Genomic DNA, 23,769 nt, shown 5'->3' on the forward strand with positions numbered 1-23,769 from the left:
ATCATTCATGTCAGTGTGGCGTCAGCCTGGCAGACCAAAGGTTGCTTGCTAAATCATCGTGCTGTTCATACATATCATACTGTACTGCAAAATGTGATGATTTGCTATAGACCAAGGTACCTTACAGTGTATAAAGCAATTTAAATACTTATATTTAAAGGGACAGTTTAACCCCAAATCAAAAATATATATCTTTGTCAGTCTAGATTGTTTTGCTGTGAGTTGCAGAGTGTTGGAGATATCGGCCATAGAGATGTCTGCCCTCTCTCCAATATAATGGAACTAGATGGCAGCAGCACTGTCTCTTTTCAGAAATCATGACCTAGGGTCTCATTTATAAAACAATGTGTAGGATCCACACTAAAAATGTACATATGGACAAGAGCCAAAAATGGCATGTGCCAAAAAGTATTAGAAAATTTCTACAAGCAGGCCTCCACCTCATAGTTTCTCATCTCCAAAATGTTTGTAAGCATGGGTCAAAGTTTCTCCCATCAAGTCTGTTTCTATAGATCACAACTTTTGCATGCAAAGTGGCGTACGCCTCTTTCAGGCCTCGTTCTGTGCGTACAGTGTTTATAAATGAGACCCTTCATAAGTCAGGATAATCCACAAACCTTGTTGTGAGCAGTTTCATGTAGGATCTGTTGTCTTTCTACCAAACTACACCCGCCAACTGTATCACCATGCAGAAGGAAGTGTGCATCTACTCATGGATAAGAGGCTCATGCTCATGACAGTGCGAGAGTGTTCACCTACTGGCAACAGAAAGTTACTTTGTTCATTCTATTATATCCCTCTTCTAGCAGGTTAATCAGACCCACCTCAAATTTGCAGATAAAAGTCCTTAGACCTTGATGATAGTTAAAAATGAAGCTCTTGACTTTTCATCAAACGCTGTCACCGTGGCACTGGCTTATTCGCCATTAAACTCGATCTTGTTTTGAAGGGGCATAACGTGGCGCACACATCAGAGGTCGCAAATTCTGTTGTCTGATATGAGTTTTGTGCTTTCATGTGCCAAGATGGCTCAACAGCAGCCCCTAGAAAATTTCAATGAAGCAGCCCCTGAAGCTGGGGTGACCTGCATGTATGAAACTTGGGAAGCACCTGTAACACTAGAAGACATACAAAAAAACGGGCAAGAGTGCGAGGTCCCGCCCAACGCTGCTTGCACCACTGAGCTAGCAGTAGATGCACGCTTCCTTCAGTGATAGAGTTGGCAGGTGAAGAAAGAAAATAGTTCCTACATGAAAGCACTCACAATAAGGTCTGTGGATTATCTTGAGTAACTGGGTCATGATTTCTGGAGAAACGTTACTGTTGAGTTTGTTTGTTTTTTGGCACTTTGAGCACCACAAGCTGAGTGCCATCTAGTTCCATTATATTGGAGAGAAGGCAGACATCTCTATGGCCGATATCTCCAACACTTGACAACTCTCACCATCTGAAAGAATTTAATGAGCCCAGGAATAATGAGTTCAATGTAATTTTTCAGAAGAATCAAACTGTGTTTTCGAGGTTTTGTGCTGTTAATGTCCAGGAATGTGTGTTTCTGTGCCCCTCCCTCCAGATGACTGGTCACCGGGGCCGTTAGGTCAGCCTGTCTCACAAATGACCCAGAGCCACGGCTCCCACATGTATGCACGCACACACCCATACTGTAGACAGCAAGCTGTAAATAGCAGCACATTCATCACCACCTGCCCTTCCCCTCTTTCTGTCCTCTCTTCACCTCCCTCCATTATTCCTGCTCTTCAGTTCCGACTCCATCACCCTCCTGTTTTCTCTCTACCTTCTCTGTGCCCCTGTATCCCATCCCCCCATTTTCTCCATCCATCTCCCTCTCTCGACCCCCCCCCCCCCCGAGGCTGCAGATAGAGCCACTCCTCTAACATCCTTCCTCTCTCCCCTCCTGTAATGTAAGATTGTGTAACACAGCACTGTGGCTACTCACCCTACACTGACACTCTGACTCCCTCCATCACCCCGCTACAGTGGTAGTGATGATAATTGAATTTCGTTCCCCATCAGAGCATTTCTCACTGCAGCTATGGCTTATGAAGGCTTCGGCAACAACTACACTATGGACAAAATCACAAGTCTCACAGCCCATCAAATTATTATCCTGATCCTATATAACTGAGTATCTTTGGCCGTGGACATTTTCTTTTAGCATTTTCTGGTATTTAATAGACCAAACAACTAATCGATTAATCAAGATAATACTCAGCACATTAATCGACAACAAAAATAATCAGTTGCAGCCGTACTGCTATCACATGGCTGCAGTCACATGTCATTAGTGTACCTCGTCACACGCAGCTATCCTGTGGATGATGTCTTTAAGGTGTCCGACCATCTTCTCGTCCCTGAAGTCAGACGGGAACGTCTCCGTCCACTCTGTCAGCAGCTGCAGGATCTTGGGACCAAACTTGCGCACTTTTGCCTGTTGTTGAAAAAGTGAAGGAGTTTCAGTGTGGTCTACATTTGTGACTCCCTCAGCAAAATAAAACACAATCACAAAGTCAGCAATCTGGCAGAAAATCAGCGGTTGCTTACATGCACAACACAAGTACGTCTGAAAGCTTTTGCTGTGTCTGCCTGAGTTTCTGTTCGTTAGCGCGTGTATGCTCGTGGAGGAGTTATGCATGTGCGTGTGGCGCAGTCCTGACCGTATCGAGTGGGCTCTGATCCAGCTGCTGCTGTTTGATGCACAGCTCACACACCCTGGACAGCAGCTCCGGAGGAGGGATGAACAGGCGAGCGCTCAGCAGGAAGGTAAACACATAGGCTTTCTGTCAGAGGACAGAAGGAGACATTCGCTAAGACACTACAGCCACAACATCAATAAAAAACACTGCAGCTTTCTGTAATTAAAGGAAGGTAGAACTTTAAAGAGAGACATGGGGCTAATAAGCTAATTCCTGTTTACCTCGGGGTAGTAATCGGCAGTGGGCACAAGGTTCTGGATCAGGGTGTCCAGGGAGGCTGAGGTGATCGGGGGCCCATCGGCCAGGCAAGCAACGGGCCCCGGGCCCTCCTGTGGGGCCTCCTCCTCCTCCCCAGGCTCAGCACAGGCCAGATGGGGGCTGAAGCCACTGGGAGTGGTGAACATGGTGCCTGAGCACACAGTCTGGGGCATTCCTGTCTAAAATCAAACAGACAGACAGACAATACAGAATGAGGAAGAGGGATAAGGCTGGGGGTTTACGAAATGGAAACTCAAGTACATTATTGGCAGCAGTCTGACTCGGTAAGAGGAAATGAATTTAATGCATCATCCTTTCTTTCACACTCTCCCTGCAATAGATTGGTTAAGCCTCTCAATCAGCCTGAACACACACTTTTCCTGTGTTCATCCTGCTGGTGTATCATCGCCTGCTCACTCTCACTCTGCGCAGCAACACACTCATGCCATCCAACTGATGCCGTCGTCGGGGGATACGGAACACCCCCCCCCCCCCCCCCCCCCCCCCCTCCCACCCCCCCCCCCAACAGCTGCCCCTGTCTCCCACATCAACAAGACAGAGGATGGGAACAAATATGTGGGTCACCCAGTCGCCGTGGAGACTGTTGCTGCTGCCTGAAAGCAATCGCGTGGCCTCCATCTCTGCCCTGTACGTCTCTCCCTTTAAGAATGCTTTGGGTTACATGTTTTAAAAATTCAACATGCTCTTGCCCTCAATGGACCGACACTGCAGCTGTAGTGGAACGAAGCACTTACTGCACTGTACGCTAGAGTAGAGATACTACGGAAACAGAGAGCATCGTGATCCTCAGGGTGCCATTATCATCATCACTCATCATCACCTTGATGTCGTCTACATGCAGCTGATGAATTATAGAGATCCCTCCTTCATTAACAAGTTTTAACATGGCAAAGTAGAGCAAACAGACAAAACTGGTTAAATTAAAGGATATTTTGGGCATTAAAATCAGCAATTTTTGGTTTCTTACATCCAACTTTGACACTGATTTGAATAAAAATACACTGCTGTGCTCCTGCTCCCACTGACCGTACTGTTACTGCGTCTACCTGAATCACTCATTATCACCGAGGACGACTGCAGTCTCTCACTGCCTTCAGGAGAGTTCAGCCGCACAAAGCCTCTTTGCCTGCAGGAGTGACGAGAAGGGCAGCTAACCCACAGCGAGACCTTGAGCAACATGCAGGAAGCTATTTCAGATGTAAACACGCCATACTCTTCCTGCTGTTTGTAGCTCAGACAACAGCTTGGGCTCGGGCAGAAACAGTGGACATGTACATACAAATATACATGCATACATACACATGAATATAGGAGTAGAGCAGAAGGCAGAGCTTTATTAAAACTACCTCAATAAACTGTAACACATTAAAAAAAAAGGAAATCTACTTGATATGGCCGCATCAGCTCTCTGGTCCAGGTTTGCTGCAATCTTTTCATCCTCTGGTGACCTTCAGGTTCCCTTCCCCCCCGTCGCCTATCAGCCACCTCGATAAACTGGTGTCACGGGTCCCTTGGGTGAAAGGTCAAGCGCATTCTGGTGTGCAGAGACGCAGCTCATGTCTCAAGTTTCTTGTGTGTGTGGGGGGTTCAGCTTTCCTTTGTTCTCCCCTATATACGAGCACTTATTCATGCACTTGTACACACCTAGACACAAACGCACTCAGACAGGCACACTAAAGGCTGGGGGATGGGGGGAGTCCTTCTGTGGGGCAGTTTTACAGCCTTCTTTCCTACTTACTGACACCCACGGCCATATCTCTTATAATATATGTTGTGGTTAAAGACGGCCGACATCGCCTTGTCTGCTCTTTGGATCTATAATAATGGCTCCTCTATCGCACGTAGAGGAAACACTAGTCGAGCGAAACACTGACTCACAGTCTGTGTGAGGAAGAAAAGATGCGTTTAACTGAGCAGGTGACACTCAGGACTCCGGAGCCGTATCAATGTAAATACTGAGGCTACACGCCATACTTTATGGGGTAAACTCATCCAGACACAGTTCTGTCTCTGACTGCCCTGAACTTGAAGCTTAGAGGTAGTATATTTTGCACGGTGGAACCTCAGTTGAAAATATTACTACTATAATCTAAAATGCTGCTCTACAATTTCCCGAAATGCAACATCTGAGCTGTTTTCCTTCTACAAACGTGATTGCCACCGTCTAGATTAGGTCCCAAAAGGGGAAAGCCGGGGGTGTCCTTCCAGCGACCTCCTCCAGATTGGATTACAACATGCAGCCACAGAGCGGACATGGCCTGATAAACAGAGAAATGGACAAATCCAACAAGCCTCTGCAACAACACAGATGCAGCGGGAAAGCATTACTGCGGCTAGCAGAAACTTCCTCTGTGATAGGCCTGACAAGAAGACAAAGTCTCAGCTCTAGGTGTGTGTGACTAAATCCAGGAGTTTATCTGTGAGTCATCTCATGCATACAAACTCACACGCCCCGCTGCCAGTGTGTTTGTATTCATATATGTATGGGAGTGACTGGGAGTTTTATTCTACGTGCCCACACTGTCAATGATTTCCTGTATCGTCTGCGATAATCTTCGCCCTCCTTATTTCTCCCCTCCTCGGCTCTTCTCTCCTCCCTCCAGCATTTCCCCGGCTCTGATTCATGATTTCATCACAGCTCTGCGCCTCTGTCAGTCGATTCCTCACAGTCTGCAGCATGTGAGCGGAGGTCAATCAGGTAGCTCCTCTACAGATGTGTACATGTTTTGATAGATCTGTGTGTGACACACTCTGCCATGGCCAGGAAAACTGATTTTTTTGTGGTTTTTAAGGTCAAAAAAGGTCAAATGTTTGGAGCAGTGGAGCATTTAATAGTTTCACAAAGACGAGGGAAACTGCTTCGACTTACCGTGCTTGTATGAAGTAAAAGATTAACTTTTGTTTAACAGTGGCCAATTTAGTCAAAAGTGATAATGACAGGAAAATGGCTCCGTGAAGATTCTTGCTTTAAAGGGGAACAACTCTGATTTTACACATCAAAGTCTGTTTACAGATCAACTAGCATAACACACCCAAATTTATGGTCAAACTGTCACCTGTCAAGTTGCATTGTGAATAACGTGGGTGCCAGGTTTTGACGAGGAAGTTTCAAGATGTTTGCAATACAAATGGAGTCCAATGCTTTACCTGACTCAAGTGACTCAGTAGTGTCAGTTACACAGAAATTTCCAGGTACCCAGTACCCAGTACCGGCTAACATTAAGCTAACATTATCCAATATAAGCTACTGGTTATACCAAACCAAGTAAAGTTATAGCAGCCAAACCCCTAAGTGTATTAAAATAAGAGTGAGTATTACTGCCTATAAATTTAACTTTTCATTATTCAAATTTTACCGTCTTGTTTTAAAGGGTCCAGTGTGTAGGATTTAGGGAAACACTAGCAGAAGTGAAATCTAATAAAATAAGCTTTCATGCATAATCACCTGAAAATAAAAAATCACTGTGTTTTCATTACCTCAGAATACGGCGTTTTTATCTACATAGGGAGCGGGTCCTCATTCATGGAGGTTGCCATGTTGCACCACCATGTTTCTACAGTAGCCCAGAACGGACAAACCAACCACTGGTTGTAGAGAGGACCTTTTGTGTTTTCGCAATTTCATCAGAAAAGCACAGATTTTTTCAGATGAAACTGCTTTATTCAGTGTTTTTACTGGTTTGAATCACAGGGTCCATTTGAGAACCAGACCTCTACGGATTATTTGGCTCCCAGTAAAAACCTCCTGAACAGCTACACCTTATGTTATCAGAGACAAAAGGTGAGCAAACATTAGCAGGTGCCGGGCTAGCAGACTGTCTCCAACATGCCAAACAGCATTGGAGAAACACTGATTTGTAACGTGAAACTGGTTTATTCAGTGTTTTTACCAGTCTTAATCACCTAACTAGTTTGTTTTGGCGAGGAAGAGATCTTTGCAGATAATTCGGCCCCTGGTAAAAACTCCTAATCAATGAACGCTAAAGGAATTCCAACCAGGAGAGGTTTCAGCTGGCTGCACTTTGCAATCCTCCCTGCTAGATGACACTAAGGGCAGTGGGAGTGGTTTCCAACACTTAAAACCCACCCTAGATTCCAAGGGAGCCCCAACCTACACTTTCAAAGAAGTGGAAGATGAAATTTCCCAGAACACCTTACGAAGTCAGCAACTTCGGCAAGTTTTGGAAAACAATTTGTTACTGTGCAATCAGAATGTAGGCTATACAAATAACAGATGGTTGGACTAGCGTAATTTCATCAGCAACTCTGTTGAACACAGCGTCAAAATATTTAAACAAATTGACTTACCCAAACAAAATCTATCAGAACTAGAAGACGTCGTAGACGCCCCGTTTTCAGCATTTTTTCTCCGTCTGACGAATCAACGGAGAAGAATAAAGATAGCACACGCCACAACACAAGCGCTGGAGCCAGCATTTTCAAACCTGAATGACTACCGGTATCTTGCGTCGCTACTATGCATGACGTATGCCTGCATGTTGGACATGCCGATTTGCATGAAGTGGTGTCTCATTTCTTAGGGAAGGATCTCTACCCTAATATTTTTCACTTCCCTCATCGGGTTTTATCTCGCAAACGAGGGCACTCAATACCAAGGGAGATTTAAGGGGTAGAAATGGGAATGGGCCTAAATCTCTCTAAATCTTGCACACTGTTGATTTAAAAGGCCTGTTGTCCAGAGCAATTGCAGTTTTTGGAGGCACCTGTGATGCTGAGCTGTGATTGCTGTGAAGATGATTTGCAGTCCCCAGAGACTTTGGAATCAGGCATCAGTGGCCAGATGATCATTTTACCTTTGCTGTAACTGATCACTTCCTGTGAACTCCAGTATTACTCCCACGCAAGACAAACTGACCCAACAACTCTTTTCTCTTACCAAGAAAATGTTGTGTATTACTTTTTTTAACTTCTCACACTGTTTCGCAACCGTATTGCTTACACCACCTTTTTCCTACAATGTGACCAAGAAGTCATCCACAGCTGTTCTCTATGTATAACTTTCCGTACCTCATGATACACCCAGCTCCCTCTGCGCCTGTCACATTGCATCAATGCCGCATGAAGAAACACATTGAGAAACAAGCAGCTAGGAACAGGTGAGTGTAGTGGTGTGTGCTCTAATCCCCCCTGAGATCTCCAGCAGCCAGCCAACGGCAGCCCTGCACTCTGTCTAGACAGCTGGGGGAGTGTCATTGTTCAGGGTCCTTGCAGCGTGCTTGTGATTCTGTCAGGCTGTTATCGTTGACATCAGGGGATCTGCCTGCTTTGTTCTATCATGATTAACAGAATGGCACTGTCTGGAGACACACAATCTTTATCAGCACCCTTGACTGTCTAGCTGTGTGTGTGTATCTGCGCGTATGTGCCTGTGTTGATGAAACAATTGCATTCCTGACACGACCGAGCAGCTTGAGGCTGTCAAACTGCTTCACAACTTTGTTAATCTCTGTTTTCTAGTTGTCTCCGTCTCTGTAAAACCTGTTTCACCACATAAATAGTGTTACTCACACCTACCTGTGTGTGAGCGTGATTGTTGAAGACAATGGTGATGCAGCTGCTGACAAATGCGATCTGCCACTAAGGATTTAATGGATGACGGCAATCAGCAGAAGAGAAGGCGCTCCATTAAGACTGAAGAGGCTTCTTCAGGAAAAATCAAACCACTGCCTGACCTCTATCGTTAAGGAGTCAGGGGTCAAAGGTGAAGAGTTAAGGCTCCTTGGTGGGGGCTGATGGATCCAAAATCTATGGGGTCGTTGTTGTAATAACGCTCTGCTGCTTGGCTCAGTTCCCAGGCTAGATAAAGGCTTTGGCGGTAGTAAGGGACATTTTAAAAAGGTCCTCAAGAAAGAAGATTTTAAAAAATCCATTAAGGCTGTCACAGTTGACTTTGATTCACTGGCACTGCCGGTCATGTCTATTCATCATCACCCCGTTTCAAAGTTAAGGACAAGATACTTGCCTGCAGGTCTATATCCCAGACCCACATGATTCTTACAGCAGCACAGAGAGTCTAGTTCAGGGATACTTAACTCACTTTTGCAAAATGACAGGAGGCCAGGGGCCAGTCGTGGCAGCTTGGCACAGGTCAGGAGTACAAAGGGGCATTTCTGGGATTTGAGGACATTCGGGCCTTAGCCCAGACCTCTATCAGGGGTCAGGGGGATCCTCTCGTGGCACTTTTTATGATAAACAAACTCTACTTTGGTGCTTTTAATGCACTCTGGCACCTTATTTACCTTAAAAGTACAAAAAAATATCCAAGTGTGAATCAGTACATGTTCATCGTGAATTAGAAAATGGTTGGGGCGGCCGCCTGACACCCTATCACGTAACAGATTTGGCCCAAAGGCTGTAAATTAAGTGTCAGTGGTTTAGATCCTTTCATAGGGATGGTGAAAACTACACACTGGACAAGAATATGCTGCATTTCTGATAAGTAAACTGAGAGTACAGCTAATACACGAAGGCAAATTAAATTGTTTCCTGCACCAGCACACAGTCAACTGATAAGGTGCTTGTTTTTTTGTGGTGACGAGATAAATCAGGTTTTGCTGTTGAGTGAAAACATCAAATATATAATTTGGTTTCCAGAAAATGTCAAAACATAAAAAAGTCCAACTTTGTTGCTTTATTTTGTGGTATATAGTAGTTGTTCACGTTCCTCAGTAAGATCTGCCTCTGTCTAATTGACTGAAGTGTTTTTACAGAAAGGAAATGACATATCAATACTTAGAAACACCACAAAGCAAGACTGAAACCAAGACGTGATGTGATGCTATTCATAGAGCGAGCTGCGCAGCATCAGAGGTAAGCACAACAAATATCCGGCATGGGTATTGCAGCAACGTTTTGTTTTGTTTCTTGCAGTTGTTTCCTGGCTTCAGAGATCACAATTAAAGGGGAGGCAAAACGGCTGAGGTAAAAGCTACCTTGCTCGGGGATGAGTACAGGAGTAAGATGGCAAAGATAGGAGAGAAAGGTGGGCTGCGAAAGGAGGGTGAGAGGGTGATATTCCCCCTCAGGGTAGTATGCAGACAGTCTAGGCTCTATGAATGTTAAATTCTCCTCCTGCCAGACTCGGCGAATTCCTCTCTTCCGTTGCCGACTCCTTCGTATGACTCCCCGGCTCCCTCCTTACCGACTAATTTACATACCCTAACACTACCTTTCTAATTCAGGATCCACATGTTCGCTCCTTTAACACATAACAGTTTCAACACTTCTATTTCAGGACTGCGCTCTAAAAAAGCGGATCCTCCCGTATTTTTGGTCCTGACACTGTTTTGTGTGCCTTAGAGTATTGCAGCGCTGGCCTAAATTTTCCACAGTGTTCTTTGAAAGCTGAAATGATGCGACTAGAGGAATAATGGAGTATTCTCATGATGGCAGCGGCTTGAAAGAAAGTAAACACCTCTTTGTCATCCAGCCTCTCACTCCCATTTCCCTTCCACATGTCCCCCTCCATTCCTCCCCTCCTCCTTTATCTCCCTCTCCACGCCCTACTTTCCAATGAGCCCACTCAGGACGCCTGTACAGATGGCCCTGCAGCAGCCTGCTATCCCAGTGGGAGCTGCTGGCATGGGAGGCTTTTTGGCCCTCTGCCCCTACCATCATCCCGAGTCTCAACAGGAGCCCAAACGTGTATTGGCGTCCAGACCGAATGCCGAGGTGCAGGGGCCGAGCCAATCTGGCTGCTGAGCTGCACGGTGGCCGCCTGGCACCGCTGACAACAGAGGGAGCGCAAAATACCACACATATGTCACCGTACACGCGCTGCAACAAAATCAAACCACCGCACTACTGTTGGTTAATGGTGTGTGTGTGTGTGTGTGTGTGTGTGTGTATTTGGGGAGGGTGTGGAGCTGAAAACAAATGAGTTCATTGTGTCTTGAAAAAACCATGCATGCACACTTGCACCCACACAGCAGCCAAACACAGGATTGAGTTACAGTCGAGGCATTCCAGCTCCCCACCCATTCATGTGGTATGAGCCCGATAGAGGTCGGGAATCACACTCAACGGGGCTCAACAGGGACACACTTCCCAAATCCCTTTTATTGGAATTCCCCTGTAGTATCTGAGCGGGGTCACACTAACATCCTGGCACCTGTTCTACACCCACCCAGCTCCATCAATCTCAATGTAGAGCTCACTGGGAATTCTCCTCCGTGAACACACCCTGTGCGCGTGTGCAGCCACCCTCATTCCTGAGCGAGTTTGGACACAATTGTGCGCATGTTTGTGTCTGGGTGTCTGTGTGCGTGCTCATGCTCGAGTGTGTGCGCTCGCAAAAGGGCTGAGAGAGCGTATCGAAATCCAAGTGAAGTCACTCCTTCGCTGTGAATACAACCATCTGTCCTACTGTTCTCCAAGAGGTGCGGCTGTAGCTCCGTGTTTCTCACATTCTCAACAAAGACAGAGTGAGATAAAGCATGATGCAAGTTGCACGAGAGGAAGCGTGCACTTTCAATCGAGATCAGAGTTACACAAAACCATCAGCCTGAGAGAAGTTCTGTGCTTTTGAGAGCAGCTCTAAAGGGTTAAGCACCATCATCCACTACCTTCTCTTTCAAACCTCTTCACATGTGCGAAAAATACACTCCTGAAGCTATTCCCCCTGTGCGGAGTGGATGGAAATGATGCACTAAAATGAATTGAAGGTCTGTGACATGTGATGGGTCTGTGCAACCTATCATGTTACTTAGAGATAATTAAAGCTGAGCACAGATTGGCACTTAGTGGGCAAGTAGCATGTGCCTGAGCCTCAAGTGCCCTAAATCTGTCATTCACAATGGTCATAATGCTTTAAAAAACAGTCATGTATTATTCATAATATTCCAATTTACACCCCCCCCCCCCCGATGCAATGCTCCTTTGAGGGGAAATCGGACAAGAGTGATTTTGTTTCAGTCCTAAACAGGCATAATTTTCCCTCAAGTGCCTCTTATGAGGAATTACCAGCTCACCAAGTGAATGGAAGAATATGGGAAAGGGGAACAGAGTAAGTTGATTGAGAGCATCCGGAAATAAATGCCTCAGTGAAGCTACCTCAATAGTCCCTTGTGCACTTTTTAAAAATTAGACATCATCCAAACACCCACTCAGCATGGTTTTACTCTCACTCAAACCCGCACAATAACCGCCGCAGACTAATGAGCGAGACGGCAACACAGATGCAAATCTAATAACCAGACGTTACTAATTTCATCATGACTGTCTCTTCTCCTGTTAAAGTACATCTATCTGCTCATTACAACCAGCACGGGCAGAGGCCATGCGACGTGTCACTGCTGATGTATGATGTCAAAGTGTACCAATTAGTGTTGGGAGATTGCATGGTCTGGTCTGCTCATAACTCATGCCTCATGTATTTTGATATGATTAGAGACAGACAGAGGTCAGAATACACGCTTCATTAATCCACAACTAGTTTCATGTTGATTTCAAATCTCTTCATCTCATTTTTGTATCTGTAATGCTTCCTGAAATAACACTCTTACTCTTACTGCCAGAACATAGCTCGGTCACACACTATGAAATTTTTTCATGATGCATTCACACTTCCCTGTGTGGACTATTTGTGATGAGTGGTTCTACCCACTACATCAACAATACGCCACCACAGCAGCCTGGTGTTAATAGATTATCAGGGGACTGCCCAGTGGGCATGATGGTGTTACTGATGTCAAGAAAGGGATTTTACCAACACAATGTACACTGAATGCTAAAATTATCACCCTATTTTTAAAGCTGAACCATGTCATTATTATAGATAATGATGGTTGAGACCTACTGTATGCTTTGGGGTTAGATTTCTAAAGTCAGTTGTGTTTCCAACCTTCCATTTATACAGCTGGAAACAATTCCAATCTTTATCCCTGCCAAACAGGGCTTGGTATTTAAAATATGAGTGCTGACACATGAGTTTCAGTACCAATATCAGAATTATTTTGAAGCATTACTAGTAAGTGCTGGAGTTATTTTTTTTACATTCACTGTCACCAAAACCCACTGAAGTCTAACAAGCGTGTTGAATACATTTTCTTCTTCATAAAACATCTACAACATTGATTTTCAAGGCATTTTGCATTGTATACCTTATAGGGGCAGGGGGAAAATTTGATACAGCATAGTACTGCGATATTTTTGCGTGGCAATATTATATTGTCTCACAATCAATTCATTATACAAATGATTTATATTACAAATAGAAATTAAACTTTTGGTAGCCTACTAGAATAATACAATCAACTGTGTTTTCAGTCCACTACATACATTTTGCTGGGCCAAAAAAAGTGAGATGAACAGACTGAAAACTTTATCTTAGATAAAAAACATAATTTGCAGCTGAAAATAGGTGATAAGCCGCAGTATATTTTATCACAATACTCAGCATATTGCAATATATTAAAAATTGCAATAATATTGTATCGTAACTTATGTATCGTGATAATACCGTATCGTAGATCCCATGGTGATTCCAACCCCTAATATACAAGTTTTTGTTTTTTTGTTGGCATATTCATGGATGCATTATTGATAGGGCCTACTAAGCACAGGCCCAGGGGCCCAAAGCATCAGGTGGCTCCATGGCCTTCTCTTGCAAAATGTCACTCAAATTAATAAGTGCCAACCAGGAGGAGATGCAAAAAGACTGCAAAGAGATGCAAAGAGTCACAAAATAACTACAAAAACAGGCAAAACAACCATAAAAAGACACAAAACAACCACAAGGAGACATAAAATGAATAAAAAATGACACCAAGCGACCAAAAAGTCACAAAATTACTTCAAAGAATCACAAAGTTACCCCGATATGACACCTATTTACCTAAATGAATCATAAAACAACAAGAAAAAGACACAAAACAACCACAAAGAGATATAAAATAAATAAAAAATGACACCAAGCGACCAAAATGTCACAAAATTACCTCAATGAGTCACAAAACAACAACAAATTCTGTGCATCTTGCCTCCATGTAGGAGTAGTGGTGGGGCCCTTTGCATATCTGTGCCCAGGGGCCTACTGTCTCATAATCCGCCCATGGGCACATTGCAATGCTTCTGTGGATTACTCTTGATGAGCAAAATAGCGAGAAACCAGTGGTGGGAATGTTTGTTGCGGGCGTGTGCATCCACATATATGCAGCACACAAACAAAACAGGAACCCACTCATTCAAAACAAAGCTCTAAATCATTAATTCTTTGAAGAATACAAAACCCTTTTTTAATTAACGAATGTAGTCAATCTCAACACGTCTAAAATGCTGTCTTAACACATGAACTGCACCTAATTAAAAATCTAGCATGAAATATTTCTGTCACAAGCTGTATGATCCTCAGGTATCCTCTGAAAAAACATACTAGTCATGTGATTGGGGAAGAAATCATTGCATGGGACCTTTATCTGTTAGAGTAATCTATATGCTTACTGCAGTGGTATATCGAACACGCCAGGGATCTAATCATATTCCATTGCTTCTTTGACCCAGTCGATCCATAGAGACAGACCGTCAATAGCTGCCCATATGACAGCATGCAGGCCATGTGGAGGCAGCTCAGAGCGTTTCCATGGAGTCAAAGCTCCTATTGGGAGGTAATTAGATGCCTGTTGAGTCCCCACTTTGACACCCCCTCTTCTCTCTTTTATTCCATCAAAATCCCTTGCCCCCCACCCCCACCCCTCTCCATTTCTCTCTCTCCCTTCCTCTCCTGCGCTCCCGAGACAGAGCAGCCGGCTGTGACAGAGTGATTCCACGTGTGAACCCTGCCTGCCTCGACCTGTCAGCGAGATCACTCTCATCATCCCCCGTGTCAGCGGCGAAGCTGCCGGGTAGCCGAAGGACATCCGAAAGGCCTGTCAGGTACACAGGCCATCACGATGTTCTGTCCCTTATTCAATCGAGCTCCTGCTGGGCCAAGGAGCTGTTTATGTAAGGTGAAGGGAAAAAAAATCAAATGTACTTGACAATCCAGTGGCACCGGTGCTGAGCGGCAACTTTCGGAATTTCCCCACTTAACGGGAACGTCGAGATGATCCATGAATAGACGAGAAAATGTACAAAAATAGACTTTGCACTCTACAGTTATCTAATTTGTACTATTCAGAGTTTGCTTCCTTTTATTGTTGTGTACTTTCCCTCAGAGACCTTCTCTAAAACGAAAAATGTCAAAGCTTCAGCAAAAAAAGGAAGAACAAAAGACTGACTGATCGTTCACACATCCATCTAACACAGCAGGGTGGGGGGATGGGTTTCAAGCCTATCCCAGCCTGAACCAGTGAGTGATCATTTCATTAAAAAAAAAAAAAATTGTAAAGTTTGATTGCTTCCTGTGTGTTTGACAATCACATAATAAACTGTTATTCTTCCTGCACGAGTAACAGAGCTGCCAGTAGGATTTTGTAGTGGATTCCTGTTTTGACTGCTCCGCCACAAGGCAGTAGTGGAATTCTGTCATGTCTGTAAAGTAGAATAGCGTGTGATCTACGATTCCTCCAAACACACACGCACTCACGAGCCCCTTCCCCCCCATACACACTCACACAGCCATAAACCTTGTGGTGGTAATAAAGCTGTCATTGCTACCAGACTAACAGCTACTGTGTTTACCTCCCTGTCGACCTGCCCCAGACAAACCCTGCCCTCTATTTCCCTCTCTCTTCCTCTCCACACTCTCACAATGACTGGCCTCACTCTCTGGGAACTTGCCTCTCTCAATCTCACGTCGAACCAAACGATGCCCTCATTAGCGGCACACCTGTTATTCTCTGCAGACTTGGCCTGAATTGGAGGGAACATGTGCTGGAGTTTGTGTCTGTACCTGCAGACTTGTTACCAGTGACTTCTGACAGAGTCCTGTACTTGGAGTGACTCATGCCTGTACATCCCCAATCTACTGTACTGTTAGGGCAAGCTGTCATTTTAATTCAAAACCTTATCTCCATGCAGCGAGGCATTATGGGAACAGCACAGACAGGCTGGAATAAATAGATGAAACCTGAAGAAGAGATGGGAAGAGCTGCACGGGGTCTGGATCACTGGAGGACAAAGTCAAAGGGGGCTGATGATGGTGCGGAATCAAAATGAATCAGTGACTATCTCATACAAGGCTGGAGTGAAGCAATGGATTTACAGCATTCTGTCGTTTCACAAAGGGAGCTTGACACAGAACAGCTTCGGGGCATACAGACACACATACTTCCAGTGAAGGTGAGAGTGCGCAGTTCCCAGGGTTGCATCCTAAACAGGAGGAGGGGGAATAAAGACAAAGCTAAGAAAGCCGTGAGAGGAGCTGCTGCCTCTTGGAGCTCCATGCTGAAAGAGCACGGTCACGAAATGTGATGGCCCCACTCCAGTGCCTCGCTCCTGTGGGGCTGGGAGGTGCAGCCTATAGGCTGTGGGGTGGAGGAGAGCTGAGGGTGTGGGAGCAGAAGTGCCTCAACTGGTAATATCAACAGCTAGAATTCCCTCCCCACTGAACTGGTTTACGAGCCGGTCTTACTTCCATGCACCTTGCAGTAGGCTGCGAGAGACAGATAACAAATCCTTTTTGGTTTGTATTGGTGAGCTGTGCGAGCTGCTGCATCGCCTTGGGGTGAGAAAAGGCTGCTTACCACCTCTTGGGTGCTTTAGTGGCTGATGCAGATTTTTCATAGCGAGGGAAACAGTGTGAAAATGTCAACAGTGCCACACCTGTTCACCCTGTCCTGCCTCTCAGGGAGAATAACAAAGACTCTACACTTGAAATTTGCATAAGCAGAGACGAAATTGATAGAGAGCCAAATCAGAAGTGGAGCTTTTACTCCCACGTTAATAATTACACAATAGGAGATAAGCTTTGCACCAGTTAACCAACCCACAACAGAACAACACTTCCTTCCCAGTGGCTCTGTTTTCAATGCTATCCATCGACTACCACGACGTCACCTGCCGACACGTCCAACACACCGTCCTGTAAATGTGTCAGAGGCAGAAGACGCAGTGAAACGAGCTGGATCCCCTCACACGCCCTGTACACAGCCCTGCACACCGCTGACTCACGCCACAGATGCCCCTACATCGTAGTAAAGTGATGCAAGCAGCGGCTCCACTGTTTGGAACGCGATAAGGATTTATGATGTCATCACTGTTGCTTGCAGGCTAAAGTTCGAACTGTGACGACACAGTGTTCCAGACCCAGCGGGTAGAACGTGCGCGTGGAATATAAGGCATTCTGACACCTCGCACGCTCACACACACACACACACACACGCAAACACACACACACACACACACACACACGAGCTGTGGGCGCGAGCGCAATCTCAATATGCTAATACGATAGTAGTGGTGTAACCTTGCTTTAACACGCTACTCACCAGCACTACACTTTGATCCCCATCTTTGCTCCGACTTGTGTCCGGTGTCGAATCAATAAAAGCCGCCGCTCCGGATATTCCCAAATTAATTAGCGTTGTACAAAAACAGCCTGCTCAGCTGACATCAGTGGGAGAAGTAGAGCCGGACTCCAGAGAGGTAGGCTACAGTCAGGTCGGTGCGAGTGGAGAAAAATGTCTGTTGATAGGAGCTTGTTAAATGGTCCTGGCTGCGGACAGGTTTCCACCGGTGAGCAGCGGACACAGACGGAGAGCTGTCGCCGTGAGAAAGTGCGTCCCTGAAGGCGTGGCGACTAGCCCTGTCCTGCGCCACGGAGACACGGCGAACCGCACAGCACATCCACACGTCCTCGGAGCAAGTGATGAGCCGGAGGAGAGGAGAGGGAACTACTCACATACTAGTCAAGGGGGCGCAATAACCACGTTTCCGGTGTCGGGTTTTCAAAGTAAGACACTCGATAATGACGAACAGTGGAACTATTTCTTACATGGGTGGTGGAAGCATGCCAAGAAGGGCTGAATAACCCACTACGGAAACCCAAAGGGAAAAATTACCTTATTTCAGCCAAAGTCAACATTATGACCACCTTACTGTTCATTTCACATTCAAATTAACAAATTAAACATAAATTGTGTTGGCATGTTGGTAGCACTATCTTTTTTCAGTTATGATTATTTTATAATTATATAGAATAATATTTATCATTATTATTATATATTTTATATAAATTATTATTATTTATTTATTTGTTTTTAAGGTTTTAGAAACACACCTGAACAAGTACATATACTGTAAAGGCAAGATAAAATCATGATAGTAATAACTAATGGGGAGAAAATAAAATAATAACAATAATAATAATAATAAATAATAATATCAATAAACAAAAAGAATAATGATCAGTGGAAATGGTTCATTTCTTCATAGAGTCAGAGCACATGTAAGCCAGCTAGGTGGATGGTCAGAGATCCATAATGGGCTCCCATGTTCTCAGGAAGACTTCCCCCTTATTTCTTAATATGTAAGTGCATTGTTCCAGTTGTAGTATATCATTCAATATATGTTTGAACAAGTTAAATGTTGGGGGTCTTTGCTGGTTCCAGCTGAGCAAAATGCACTTCTTTGCTATATATGATATTATGACGATCCTCTTAACAGACATGGGGTCTAACGTCATGTTCAATTCCATAACAAAGAGGTATCGTACTGGTGAAATGTCACACAGAATCCTCAAGACCGTAACAGCACTAGTTTTTGACAAGATAAATGCAGGGCCCATTTAAAAGAATTGACTATTTTTAATTTAATCTAGAACTCTTATTTTGTAGTACATAAACCACCCCACATTTTGAGGGTAATTGACTATAGTATTATGTAAATACTTGGGCCAATATTCCAATAATGAAGCATCATCAGGTAATCAGAGTAAACTTTAGCAACAAACTGACGGTCACTTACCAAAAGAAATCATGGAAAGGCATAAATCTTAATTAGTGTATTACCTTGTTTGTCTGTGTCAATGTTTTAGTCTACTCCTGTTATTCTGTTAAGTGTTATATCCTCCTGAGACCCTATGTCCTCATATAAGGACATAATATTTTGGGTTTACTGCACCTCATAGTTCATTCTGCTTCACTTAAACCTGTTGTCCTCGTTCGTGGACTTTTTTGTGCCATCTAGTGATAGTAAGACTCCTATACACTAATCTATGTAAAAACAAGATGGCAGCCACCTCTGCCACTGTTAACTACAAAGTACTAGTTTAGAGACACTGGGACTTTATGGCCGTCTAATTTCAATTTTTCAATTTTATTCGATTCAATTTTATTTATAAAGCCCAATATCACAAATCACAATTTGCCTCACAGGGCTTTACAGCATACGACATCCCTCTGTCCTTATGACCCTCGCAGCGGATAAGGAAAAACTCCCCAAAAAAAACCCTTTAACGGGGAAAAAAAAAAACGGTAGAAACCTCAGGAAGAGCAACTGAGGAGGGATCCCTCTTCCAGGACGGACAGACGTGCAATAGATGTTGTACAGAACAGATCAGCATAATAAATTAACAGTAATCCATATGACACAATGAGACAGAGAGAGAGACAGAGAGAGAGAGAGAGAGAGAGAGAGAGAGAGAGAGATTCAGGTAATGACAGTAGCTTACAACAACATTACTGAAAGTAATAATATTATAGTTATAGTTCTGGCTACTGTGGTACAATATGTTGAAAGTATATATTAATATCTGATAGTATACTTGTGTGACAATAGTCATATGTGTATAATAACAGTAGAAGTATGACTAATGACTAATGATGGCAGCAGCAGCAGGAGGCATCTGGCAGGACCACGGCAGCAGCACAACCACACACGTCACGCTATCCAGGCACCGCTGCGATATGAGTTAATCTGAGAGACAGTGGAGCACAAAGGCTCCAGAGAAGAAGCCGAGTTAGTGACATCCAGAATGGCCGAGTTAGCAAGATGCAGTAATAGGATACGAGAGAGAGCGAGAGAAGGAGAGAAGGTGCCCGGTGTATTATAGGGGGTCCTCCGGCAGACTAGGCCTAAATCAGCCTAACTAGGGGCTGGTACAGGGCAAGCCTGAGCCAGCCCTAACTATAAGCTTTATCAAAGAGGAAAGTCTTAAGTCTAGTCTTAAATGTGGAGACGGTGTCTGCCTCCCGGACCGTAACAGGAAGATGATTCCACAGGAGAGGAGCCTGGTAGCTGAAGGCTCTGGCTCCTGATCTACTTTGAGGACAGTGGGACCAGAGAGTTGAAATTGAAGATTATAAAGTTCGGGTCTCAGGAGGATTTGTGAGTTCTTTTGTAGACTGTCACAATGTAAAGTTGTTGTGGACCTCAGGAAGAATAGCTGCTGCAATGCAATGGGTAAAATGGGGATCCTAATAAACTAAACTAAACTGCACACACAATGAACTGGAGGCTTGTGGGTCAAGGAATAAAATAAAATCGCTATTTCTCACTGACACAAATTTACTTTATATCTGTAACCTCAGTCAGAGCTGAAATTGGTACTATCAGCATTATGTTGAATAGTGTGCAGCTTTTATTTTGAAGGCAAATTTATTTTCGGTAGTTTAGTGTATCTCTATTTGTTGCTGGTGAGCAAGCAAGCAGTGGCAGATTCTCTCTCCCTTCTTTATACACACACACACACACACATACACACACACACACACACACGTTCACTATATGAAAACATTTAAAACCAGTATGATACCTGTGTCCTGCAGTTACATGTATCGGGCCGTTTGTAAGTCACAAAAGTTGTGAGAAAATCTTTAAATGTTCACCAGTGGGCCTTTCATTTCAAAGCAACTACAACAAGCAGAGCAGGAATGTTAATTTATTATTCAAAATCGTTCTTTGGTCTGCTAATGAGTCATCCCATTATACACAAGCTCCAGACCAGAGAGGTTATCCAAATAGTTGTGGGCACATTACAAGAAACAATGGGAACTCTTCATTTGTAATCCCCAGGCAACCCCTCTTCCATCCTGAGTGACACTCACTAACCGTGACCCTGCAATGAAAGGGCCGACTCTGAATATGGAAATGAGACTCTGACATTAAGAGCCGGGCTGTATTTCCATTAAAACCTTAGTTAATTATTACCATTCACCTAATTCAAACAACAAAAAGGGAATGTGCAAACCCTCCCCACTGATTGGACATGAGAAGCTGGAGTAATGGGTTAAGGGAGCGGGTTATTGCCTGGTGCTACCCTGGCTGCTGCTGCTGTCATCATGTTTTTTTTGCAAGGTTGAGATGTAAGTTATGGAGGGGGGTAATTAATTTGAAGGGAAGTGTTGTAGAGAAAGAGAGGGAGGGGCGGACTGAGAGGGAAATAATTAAGCGGATGAGATGCAGAGTGGTAAAGGTCCTTGTCGGGCCATGAGGGGCTGTGTGAGCTGCTGTCCCCGGGGCTTTGATGCCTGCTGCTGGGCCCTCGGGGTGAGGGAGAAGATGGGTCTGACATTGCTGCAGAGGACAGAGATAAAATACTCTGTCTCTCTCATATATGTACACACACATACATAGGCACTCAAGCAGGTGCAGAGGGTGGTGCTACAGTGAACACACTCTCATACTTGTTTTTGTCACTTGTAGGTAGACTACAAGTGACGTCCATGTACAGGTCTTGGCGAAAGTGAAAATATTTTAAATTATTGGCATTGTATTTGCAGAACTGTCACATATTGATGTTCTTGTTTGGCAATTGAGTTGCAGGAAACAAGAGTGATCAGATGACGAGGCAGGTTGTAGATAAGTTGACAATATGGCTAAATTATCCACCAATTTATCTGGAGGTTTGGTGAAGCATCTACAAGAGGCTCATGCTCATAACAGCCTGAGATGTAAATGTTAAGGGCTAGCTAGCTCAGTTGTGCTAGGTGAGCTAGCAGTAGATGCACACTCCCTTCTGCACAGTGATACGGCTGGCAGGTGTAGTTTGGTAGAGAGAAAATAGTTCCAGCATGAAACTGCTCACAACAAGGCATGTGGATTATCTTGAGTAACCACATGATTTCTGGAAAGAGACATTGCTGTTGAGTTTTCAAACGTTGGTTGTCTTTTTTTGGCACTTTGAGCACCATGAGCCGAGTGCCATCCACTTCCATTATATCAGAGAGAAGGCAGACATCTCTACAGTCGATATCTCTAACACTCGGCAACTCACACTAAAACTATCTAGACTCACAACTAGCACTACAGGTAAGAGGAACAATATGTATTCTGGATTTTTGGGTGAACTGTCCCTTTAACCCAAAACCAAAAGTCTTAAGGCCTAAGCTTGTGTTGACCACATGCTTTTCCACGATGAAAGGGTGATTTCCCGCAGTGTGACCGTGTGAACAGATGTGAATAGTACAAGTACACAACAATGATTCAGCCAACATATGAGGAAGTACTTGGAAAACTTGAAATATGTTTTAGCAGCTGAGGTTAGTTTGATTATGAGGATGTTTGTTGGTGTTTCAGACATTCACTCACTTACTCTGCCTCTCCAAACTTGCCAGCCTCTTAGGTTAGTTCCCCTTGTGTGTGTGTGTGTGTGTCTGTGTGTGTAGTCACTTGAACTGAAGCCTCAACTAATGATTACACAACAGAGCGTTGTGCTGCCCCTGCACATGTGAGAAGGGCTCTTGTTATAGTTTCCAAACAGCTTTTCTAGAATAGCAGAGGAAGCAGACAGAGGCACATTCAGATGTTTCACATCGCCTCTGCTCCCCACTCTCCCCTCGCTGGCTCACATTATACACTGAAGGTGTTGCAACAGTATCACTGACGGATGCTGATTGCAGCTTTCACACTCACAATGTCTCAAAGTTTGTTTGCCGTCCCCCCCCCCCCCCCCCCCCCCCCCCCCCCCCCACCCCCCCTCCCCTCTGTTTCTTTTTCAAAATCATTTGCATGCAGTATATAACACCCACATTGCGCCCTTATCAAAAGCTGTTGCTTGGTCCCGGCACGAGGGAACCACATCCCAGAAAAGTGCTGTTAATAAACTTGACAGTTACAGATCAAATCAAGCCCCATCAGCCAGAATAGGTGAGAATGCTGCGTTCACAAATATAGTCCTCACAGTAACTGCAGCTTTTCAGCCGTATTAGCACAATGATAAAGCCATTTTAGAAACATGGCTATGCAAATTCCTTTTTAGTTAGGCTGAGGCCAGACACAGTATAGCAACAAATGTAGCAGTGGAGGTGACCTTGCAGAAATGTAACTTGTTACATGCAACCTTCTTCATAATGAGTACCGACCGACCCAAAGCTGTATGATTTTTCTCCAGAAAGCACAGAGTTGTTCTTGTCTTTTCGGACGCATCTTCTCCTTTTCCTCTGCTGTGTCTCTGACTTCCAGTTGCTCTTTGGTGTTTCTGTCTGCTCCCTCTCCCCGCTTCTCTCCCTCTGTCTGAAAAACCCTGTTTCCTTGGCTCTCCTGCAGGGCCCAACATGCCTTGCCAGATGCATACTCATTATTTATACCACTTAAAATGTACCAATACAACATGAAATCAATTTTGCATCTGTTACAAATATAAATCACCTCTAAATGGGGCTATAAGTTCTACTAAACAAATTAGGTTTTCAGTCTAATGCTACAAAGGCATTGCGCCGTGTACTTACACCCTGCCAATTGTGCTGTGTGTGGAAGAAAATAGTTTATAACACTGAAGGAAGTGGGCCTGTGATGTAACATGAGGATGTTCTGGTAGAGACTGTTCAGCTAAACTTCCCCTGTTCACAACAGGACAGACAGACGAGTAGCTGCCAGAGGATGAGTGGGAGGAAAGGGAGAAAAGAGAAGAAGCATTCAGGAGAGAGATAGCTACATT

At 44.4% G+C, this 23,769-nt stretch overlaps 1 protein-coding gene across 1 annotated transcript in view; it reads right to left on the bottom strand.

Annotated features, from left to right (window-relative positions):
• Positions 1 to 17,778, bottom strand: part of LOC117261234 (ras-GEF domain-containing family member 1C-like) — a 25,850-nt gene extending 8,072 nt beyond the window's left edge. The window contains exons 1-4 of the mRNA XM_033633571.2: positions 17,381 to 17,778; positions 2,936 to 3,151; positions 2,676 to 2,798; positions 2,312 to 2,449 (exon numbers count right to left, since the gene is read on the bottom strand). Coding sequence (XP_033489462.1) covers positions 2,312 to 2,449; positions 2,676 to 2,798; positions 2,936 to 3,145 — 471 coding nt within the window. The 5' untranslated portion in view covers positions 3,146 to 3,151; positions 17,381 to 17,778. The remainder of the gene's footprint in view (positions 1 to 2,311; positions 2,450 to 2,675; positions 2,799 to 2,935; positions 3,152 to 17,380) is intronic.
• Positions 17,779 to 23,769: the final 5,991 nt, after the last annotated feature.

This window comes from Epinephelus lanceolatus, chromosome 7, assembly GCF_041903045.1.
Source record: "Epinephelus lanceolatus isolate andai-2023 chromosome 7, ASM4190304v1, whole genome shotgun sequence".
In the NCBI taxonomy this organism is placed as follows: Eukaryota; Metazoa; Chordata; class Actinopteri; order Perciformes; family Serranidae; genus Epinephelus; species Epinephelus lanceolatus.